General features: G+C 38.9%; 1 protein-coding gene across 1 annotated transcript in view; it reads right to left on the bottom strand.

Moving 5' to 3' along the window:
* The window catches only part of EXOC4 (exocyst complex component 4), a 648,177-nt gene extending 644,676 nt beyond the window's left edge, over positions 1 to 3,501 (bottom strand). The window contains exon 1 of the mRNA XM_004677057.2: positions 3,404 to 3,501. Coding sequence (XP_004677114.1) covers positions 3,404 to 3,489 — 86 coding nt within the window. The 5' untranslated portion in view covers positions 3,490 to 3,501. The remainder of the gene's footprint in view (positions 1 to 3,403) is intronic.
* Between the last annotated feature and the right edge of the window lie 6,319 nt (positions 3,502 to 9,820).

The following is a 9,820-nucleotide window of genomic DNA, read 5'->3' as shown; positions in this document are numbered from 1 at the left end:
AAAAAAAAAAAGCTGCTTGAGCAGCCCCCTCCCACACACTCTGGCTGAAATACGGTTTTATTGAAGCTGCACCTCAAAGACCTAACACCTTTTCTGCAAAGCCAGAAAAGGGGAGACCATCATTGAAACATCTGACTGTCCTGCAATATTTTTATTCAGTACTTTTTAAATGGTTAAGAATTTCACTTATGAATCTTAAGATATTGGAGATTGTCACAATGAATAGGAGTAGCATAAAAATATATATGTATACATATAGTGGTATGCTAATATACCATGTGGCTTCTGCGTGACATTTCTGACATATCTAAAGGAAAGACCTGAAAGAGCATTTTTAACATGTCCTACTCAAAAAGGGAAAACAACTGTGCAGGGAGATAAAAGATAAAGCTAAACTAATCAACCTTTTCCAAGGACAGTAGACTCTATCACTAATAAGTCATTTATTTTGTGTTAAAATGACAGGTTCAAGGAAACATCAAAGGAACTTGCACACACCATCTCAGGAATGCTCAATTTTATAAACATGAGCCTAAAATGGGCTTTCCTTTTTGAGGACTGTTGCCAGAGCAACCAGGAAAGCTACAGTCTTTGAGAGAGAATTCAAAAGGAGGTTAAGGATAAGAGGAGGTAATCAAAGTTTTCTATCAGGAATACAATGTGGCAAGAGTAACACTAAGAATACAAATTGAACAGATAGACAAAGCAGCAACTTCAGAATGACAGGACAAATTACTAACAAGAACGAGCATCTCCCATTCAAATTTCCCCCATTTTTATTCAGATAACTGACATATAACACTGCATTCATTTAAGGTATATAACATAATGACTGGATAGATGAGTATGTTGTAAAATAATTAACACAATACATTTTGTTAACATCCTTCACCTCACAGTTAAACTTTTATCTTGTGATGAAAACTTTGAAGATTGACTCTCCTTGCAATTTCAGTCCCCATTCCAGCTTTCCCTGAAGTACTCTTCCCCACCCCAACCTCCAAAGTAATACTAAAGCCCTCCCCACATGTACTGCCACCTTCAAGGAGAATTAGCAACACCCACATTCCAATACCAACATCTTCCCAGGACTCAAAAAGGGGCCTCCCTGGTGGCTCAGGGGTTAAAGACACAGCACCGTCCAGCTGTGCCCACCCTCTGCAGCATGAGTTCAATCCCCTGCCAGGGAGGTGAGCCACATAGCACAGCAGACCTCTGCTTGTCTCCTCCACTGATCCCCTCAGAAGTGTATTTCAGTAGATCTGCCTGCTCTGCTCCCCACTCTTCCTCTCACCACCCTTGTATGCATAAATAAATCTTAAAAAAAAAAAATAAGTAAAGATGAAACACTCTGTCATCAACAACATCCAATGTTAAGCAAGGTCATAAGTCATCATGAGCCCTAATCCTTATTAAACATGTCCAGAGGCCAGGTCTGGACACCCCATTATACTGTATGGGTATCAGAAAACTAAAGTGGCATTCTAATGGTCTAAGATGATCGATGATAAACAGAAGTGAAAAACAATAAAGTAAAAAAATGTCTATAACAATACCACTGTGTTCATATAAAGATGGACAGAAGAGATGGTTGAAAACCCACAAAATCCTATCCCACACCAGCCAGCAGCAGGAGTGTTCCCATGACTGTTCCTGCAAAGGAACAGTCAACCAAAAGTAATGTCTGTATCTCAATCAGAATCAATCAAAAACTTTGAGTTTTTATGCGTTTATTTTTTCAAATACAGAACATTTAAAGTAAATTTAACAAGATGGATATAAAGCATAGAAGATGGTGCATTTGTATACAACCACCGCCTTCCAAGTTTCTGCTCCAATTCCATGGGAAGCAATCACTTCCTCTACTGTAAATTCCCATCACACTTCACTGATCTCTTCTAGTTTATGTCACAGTTTTTAACTCCCATATTTTCTACCTCAAGTAGATTATATGCACAAAAGTAACATCATGCCTGATTCGTGTATGTAAAACTCCAGACATTCACTCCTTCATCCAACAATATTTACTAAGTACTACTAAGTGTCAGCCACTATACTACAAACTGGCACTACATACATATTATGCAAATTAATGTTGATTGTAAGCAGGAAAAAAATGTTCCCAAAAGAATCCAAATAAATTCACATTATAGTTCCACTAGGGATTACGATGGGAAGCCGCTAACATTCTAGTTAGAGTTTAAACATCATGGGAAACATTTACTACACCCAGGATAGCCACATCAAGAATGAGTCCTGCATAGTTCCTCTGCAGGGCCTACCAAATCTACCCAGTTAATTCCATACAGAGAATTATCAACTTAATCCTAAAAGATTTTGGTAGTTATGATTTTAATATACCACCATCTTAAGTTAGAAAGCCATAAGAAGAAACAGGAGATGAGTCTACCAGTCCATTAAGTTATGGCCGTTTTAAAAGTTCGAACCACCTGTGCAATCTAAGCTTATTAACTACCAGGTAGTTGGGCCTGGGTTTAAAAAAAAAAAAGCATCAGGGCGCTCCAGGAGGTTTCCAAAACTCAAATGAAAGTTTGGCATAGGTGTGTGGGGGATAGGGAGGAGAGAGGACATTTTATTTTATGGAAAAATAACTGCACTGAAACTCAAATGTCAACAACACAAAAACATGTCATAATACAATTTTAGAAAGCTGCTTTTAGTCCCTCCCTGTAGCATCCTGAACGCTGTCAATTTCACTTTTTTAAAAAAGCCCCTAAAGGGGCACCACCACTACCCCCCAAGCATACAAATTCTGAGAAAATGAAAGTGCATCGAAGATAATTTGAAATTTGTTTGTTGTTGTTGTTGTTTTAAGGAACGGGCAGGGATAAGAAAAGTAGGACAAAAAACTAAAACTGATGTGTGCCTTCAAATTCAGAAGCCTCCCAGTTCATTGGCAGGCATTATTTATATTTGAGGCTGTAGCCATTCACAGGTGGTAGGAAGTGTGTGACAACACAAGCTACAACTCCTGACCGGGATCTACAGACTCCCGGCCTTACACCCTGAAGTCCAGGATACAACACGTTCCTGGTGAGCACTGCTGAACGCAATCAATGAGTAAATGCTGTCTAAATGCATGAACACACCTTCACCTAGCTTTCTCTAGCAAGCCCCAAAAAGCGTATTTTTAGGACCCGGGACACCATAAGAGATCTCTAGCCCTGCAGAAAAGACTTTGAGGCGGGGTTCCTCCCTGTAGCCCCACCCCAGAGATAACGAGGGGGAGGAGGGGACTTTGGGGTCCCCTGGAGTGGAGCAATGGGGGAGGCAAGGAGGGAAGAGAAGGATTGCAGGCTGGAACCCAGGTAGCCGTTCTCCCTTCCAAAGCGGTGGTCGAGCCGCTGCCCCGTCCCTGCCTCCTGCCTCCTGCCTCCCTCACCTGATCACCGAGATGAGTAGCCCCGAGGGGTCTTTGCTTTTGCTCACTGTGCCTCTGTATTTCCCACCAGCTGCTTCTGCCGCCATCTTGGTACCGGGCGGGAGGGAGAGCCAGTGGGTTCAGGAACCAGAGCGAATGTACGCTTCCTTGCTGGAAACTCCACCAATGGGAGACGACAAGTCCGGAGACGCGGAACTAGATAACCCAATCGCTGGAAAGCAAAGGCGTAACTAAGGCGGTGAATCCAGGGCTCACGCTGCTCTAAGCACTCTGGGAAACGTAGTTTTCCTTCCTGGTTCCTGGTAGCGCTGCAGAACTGAGCCTTCTTCACCTATGTCTTTACAGTGTCTATTTATGCTATGATGTCTGTGAGCAAAGTTTTTACTCTCAACACAAATGGTAAAAAATAAAACGGGTAAATTAATAGACACAGACATCTTTTTCTTTAGTATTCATTCATTTTTATATGTAAATTCAGTTTATTTAGTGTCCCTTTAGTTCCAGATAATCCTCAAAGACACACCAGTACACGTAAATGAATATTCACATAGAAACGAAAAAAGAAAAAAAGACAGCAAGCTAAATAAAACATAGATCGTAAAATGTCCGTGTTTGCTTTGTTAGTATTTTTACTGGCAAGTTTTCAGATTTCATTCATTGGGCCCTACTTTCCCATAAAATCAGAAAATGAAATGGGCAAGGGAGAGAGTTTAGTAAATGTATGGAAAACGAGTATAGAAACAAGAAAGATAATTGTTGAGAAGGAGGCATTCTGCTTTGTGGCAAAAAATTAAGATCTTCAGAGATTAATAAAAAGCAAGCATGCACAACATCAACTACTTTTATTAAGAAGATAGTGAGTTGGTAGCTTACATTAATTACAAAGTGTGTGTGTGTGTGTGTGTGTGTGTGTAGTATATTTGTAAACTCTAGGGAAATTTGTTCCTAAAGATGCAGGAAAAATATTGAAATTGTAAAAGCGTAGAAGTACTATATTAATTCTAGAACAACTATGTGAGGATATAACACATGGCCACTGGAAATCATAATATTTTGACTTAATAATGAAAATTTTTGTGGTGCAAATATAAAAAGTAGGCTATGCAATTAAATTGCTTGCATATATAGAAAAGTAATTAGATCTAATGACTAAGAATACCGACAGTAGAGGGAGAAACACTTGACTCTCTAGTTTGATGCTTTTGATAAAATCCAACACTTTTCTTGCTGAAAAACTCAGAAAACTAGAACTAGGAGGGAACATTAATATGATAAGGGATTTTTATTTTAAAAACACAGCAAACATCATTCTCACTGGTGAAAACTGAAAGTTTTCATCTCCAATCAGGCATAAGAAAAGGATGCCCACTTCCATTTTATTCAAAAATGTGCTGGAAAGTATAGCCAAGGCATGAAGCAAGAAAAAAAAATAAAAGTCATCCACATTGGAAAGGAAATAGTAAAACTATTTCTATTTGTAGACAACATGATTTTACCTATAAGAAACTCTAAAGAATAAAGAAAAATTACAGCCAAGAAATGAATTCAGCAAGGTTACAGATACAAGATCAAGACAGAAAACAATAGTGGCTCTACACGATGAAAATGAAAATTAGCAAAATAATTTCATTTGCAAAAGTATCAGAAAGAGTGAAATGTTTGGGAATAAATTAGCCAAGAAGGTTAATAGACATATACCCTGAAAACTACAATTGGAAACTGAACAATGGCATTGAGCAGACATGTCTGCAAAGAAGATCTGAAAAGGCCAACATGAACCTGAAATGATAATCAGCATATTCGTCATTAGGGAAATGCAAATCAAAACCACGATGAGATACCATTTCAACACATGCTAGTATGGCTGTACTTTTTTTTTCCTTTTTAATTTATTTATTTGTGCATACAGAACTGGGGTACAGGCCAGAGGTGCAGGGCGGGTGAGAGAATTCACCAAAGACAGAGCCAGGAGCAGAACAGGCAGATCAATGAAGTACACTGCTGAGGGGAGCAGCCATGTGGATCACCTCCGGGGCAGGGATCAAACTCATGTTGAAGTGGCCTCAGCCACCCAGTGCTGTGCTTTAACCTGCTGCACCACCAGGGAGGGCCCGGCTATACTTTTTTTTAAGGAAAAATAAGCAGTGGCAGATAAACTTATGACTTTAGCAGCAACATGGATGAAGCGGGATGGGATCATGCTTAGTGAGATAAGCCATAAAGAAAAGAAAAATACCGGATGGTTTCACTCAGCAGGAGCATAAGGGATTGAGAAAGGAAGGAGGGAAAAAAAGCAATTGTAACGAGGTAAAACTGAACAACCATAAACCAGAGACATTTTAGCCGGGTGGAGAAGGGAATAAGATCAAAACTGGGGTGGGAAGAGTGCACGGGACTAAAGTGACTGCACATGGGGTGAACTGGTGGTGGAAGTCCACGGAGATTACAAGCAAGGTGGAAAAATGTACAAAATGAAGAATGATGTAATAAATAAATAAATAAGTGGTGGCGAGAATGTGAAAAAAATCAGGAAAATGCATTGCTGCTGAGAGTATAAAACAGTTTGGCTTATGGAGAAAACACTTTGGTGGGGCCTCAAAAGCTTTAACGTAAAATAATCGTATCACTCAACAATTCCATTTATAGGACTAAAAGCCCCAAAGAATGAAAACACCTGCTTCAAGAAAGCCTTGCACACAAATATTCACCACAGCACTGCCCACAAGAGCCCAAGGGAAGAAAAAGGCTGAGGTACCCTTCAGCAGAAGGGTGCAGTGTCATATATGACTGAAGGGGAAGCACAGCAAGACATATCCACACAGGTATGAGGAGTGAAGTATCCATGCTTCTACGCCATGGACAAACCTTGACGCTGTACTAAGAAGCCAGACATAAGGGTCACCTTTTGGATTAGTCTCTGAATAGGAAATATCCAGAATAAACAAATTCCTTCAGAGGAATCACTTTGGTCAGGTTAGGGAGTGCCCGGGGCTGAGACAGGTGGGGATGGAGATCGACTGCTCAGCTAGATTGAGGTCTCCTTTTGGCTTTGATCCTAATATGCTAAAACTAGTAGGGAGGGATAGTGAGGAACGATTGTGCGTGTGCATTGAAGGCCATGGAATGATAAACCTCAAAATGGTTAAAGTGGTAACTTTTTTCTTACTAAATTTTTATTAAGTTAACATTGGTTCATAACATTCTGTTTCAGGAATACCGGCATAATTCGACATGTGTATACACTATATCGTTAATTTAATTCATATCAAAAAGTTTGTTTTCTTAAAAATGATTTGATGTTATATGTATTTTGCCACCATAAAAACAGTCAAGAAAACAGGCCATGCAGTGGGATACCTCCTTCAACCCCAGCATTCTACTTTTTGGCTAGGTTACTTCAAGCAGGTAACCTCAATTTCTTCATGCCTCTGTTTTCTATCTGTAAAGCAGATGATAATGCTACTTCCCTGACGGGGTAGTTGTGTGACTATGGGAGATATGTGGGACCAGCACTTAGTAAATAGCAGCTCTGATTACTAAAGAATTGTGCAAATTTGGCTTAAAATACATGCTGGCTGGTGTTATGAAGTTTTGAGGAGCAAGAATAGGGCCAGTTTTTCATTTCTTCTTTACACATGTCCATGTTTCCCACATTTTCTAGGAATGTGTGTTGCTATATAAATAAAAGAAAAATTTTAATAATATGATAGTTTGTTTTTCCATCATTTTGTGTCTTTTCCATCTCAGTTGTAATCCCCGTGGGCTTCCCATCACCAAATCACCCATGTGCCATCACCATAGTCCAGTGCATTTCTCCCGACCTCCATTTTTGAGTTTGTTTGGTTTTTTTTAATGAAGAATTGGATAAGCATCAAACACAACATACTTTAATCACAACGTAAAAACACAATTATGTGATCACTAATCCATACACCCAATTAAACTTGAATCTACTGGACCTGTTTTTGCTTTTCTGTTCCACTTTCTTCACATCCTAACTCAGGAAACCTTACCTGTGGTAACTTCCACCTGCAGGTAACTGACATGTCCTACTTCCACCTGCAGGTAACTGACATGTCCTTTCACATGCTTCTATTCTAGGTGAACTGAATGAATCCAAACTTGGGCCAAATAGCACAATGAAAAAAGAATCAGGGAAAGCTAGGTGGAGCTGACTACTTGTAGCCTTTATGGCTCAATACCAGCTCAGACTACCAAATTCCCTGAAACAAACTAAATTTTACAAACATCCATGAGATTGATTAGAGGCACTTCTGTGTGAAGGCCTGACATGTTACACAGGGAAATAAAAGAAAAGAAAAATAGAAGTGACAATAAACCAAAGCATCTACTCAATGCCCAGAGAAAAAGAGCATAAATGTTGTATATGTTCCAATGGGAATTCAAGGGGACTTAGATGACTAGAGAACTCCTCATGGAACAGGACAGTTATAATTAAGCTGGATCGAAAAAAAAAAAAAAAGTACAGTTAAGTACCTAAACAAGAAGGTATCTAGCTACCTTCTAGCTAGATAAGGGGTAAAATGAAAACATACCTCCTATATTAAAGGATTCATTTGACTAGACTAAAGGGTTCATGCGGAAGAAGTGGTGTCCTGGTGACTTTTTGCATAGAGGTCCACTCAGAAGTGACCTTGATCCCCTCGGCCAGGCATTGAATATGTTTGTTCAATGAATGTGAGAAGCAGTGTATGCTTCAGGTCTTGTTTTATGTTGTCTATTATATTGTAAACCAGGGCAGACTGTGTCTTATTATTACATTTGTAAATATACCCAGAGGCTCTTAAAGCCACGGGAACATCCAATTAAATTAAAATGCTTTGACCTCTTTGGATGAGAGGTTCTATATAAATCCCAGGTATTGATATTCTTATTATTGTGGATAAATGAAATGTGTGAGTGAGGCTAACTCAGCAACAGAATGACTTCCCTGAGACTCATAAAAAAAAATGCCAGGCCTGGGTGACTGCAGGAACCCAGCACAGAACCAGGAGATTTTAAAAACTATATCTCATATTAGCCAAGGGGGTAGAACTCTGGAAAAGGGGAAGTTTCTTATCCCAATCAACATTGCCTGCGAATAGGAGTGGGCTCACCTAAGGTATAAAAATGAGCTTGAGACTTGGCTATATAAATCAAGTCACTGCATATAAATTATAAATGGAAGAAAAAATACAGGATAATTTCATCACAGGAAAAGCAACTCTTTACTCATACAGGATTTAAGTTTTGTACCAGTTTTTCAGTGTTTTTCATAATCTCAGTACCTGCTTAAGCCTATTTCTCTGATGGGGGAATTATGATTTAATCTTCCTATTGCATTTGAGTTTCTAAGAGTGTTAAGGAGAAGTTAGGCAAAGGGGGTATTTTCAGTAGAAAAACAACTTGGTTAAAAAGACAGTGTCTTTTGTTTCTGGAGAGTGCAAGTCAGGTGTTGGTGGTTAACATTATCCCCAGCTCTCTCCAGATTCTATCTTTCTTTTAGGCAATGAATGCATAGATTGCTCCAGGCACTGTGTACTGTTAAGTACCTTCTAGTCAGCCCACCCAGACCTCCTGCCAATACCTCCAGATAGTGCACTTTTCTCACCTGCTTCCACCCCCATTGGCTTCTCTTTGTGTCTGACCTTAATAAATGACTCAAATATCTATTGAATGAAAACTTAAAGAATGAGAAGATGTTCTTGCAAAGTACCTATCTAATGAGTCCAGTGTCCACAAAGTACAAATAGATCTTCTAACTCAAACAAAAAGACAAACAATCCAGTTTTTTTAAATGAGCAAAGGAGATGCATATCTCCAAAGAAGATAAACAAATGGTAACTGAAAATTAAAATGTTCAATACCTTTAGTTGTTAAAGAAATGCAAATCAAAATCACAATGAGCTGCTACTTCTCATCTACTCTAGTGATTAGAATTATTTTTAAAAAAAGAAATGTTAGCAAATTTTTGAAAAAGTGGACACTTACGCCATCATTGGTGTGAATGTAATGTAAACTGCTATTGATGGTTCCTCAAAAATTAATCACCATAGGATCTAGCAACTCACTAGTATGTTTGTAGACAAAATAATTGAGAACAGGGGTTCAAATAAAGAAAATGTACATAAATGTCTATAGTAGTACTGCTCACCATAATCAAAAGGTAGAAATAATGCCAATGTCCATCAATAGTGGATGATAAATAAAATGGTGGTCTACCTTACAAAGGAATATCATTCAGCCATAGCAAGAAATGAAAACTGATAGATATTACAATATGTATGAATCTCAAAAACAATAAGCTAAATGAAAGAAGCCAGCCACGGAAGATCAGACATCAGATGCTTCCTTTTATATGAAATATCCAAAAAAAGACAAAACCGGCCTTCCCTGGTGGCGCAGCGGGTTAAAGCA

The sequence above is a fragment of the Condylura cristata genome, unplaced genomic scaffold (genome assembly GCF_000260355.1).
Source record: "Condylura cristata isolate star-nosed mole 26May11 unplaced genomic scaffold, ConCri1.0 scaffold00005, whole genome shotgun sequence".
Taxonomy (NCBI): Eukaryota; Metazoa; Chordata; class Mammalia; order Eulipotyphla; family Talpidae; genus Condylura; species Condylura cristata.
The sequence above is the reverse complement of the archived record's forward strand: the minus strand, read 5'-3'. Positions and strand labels throughout refer to the sequence as shown.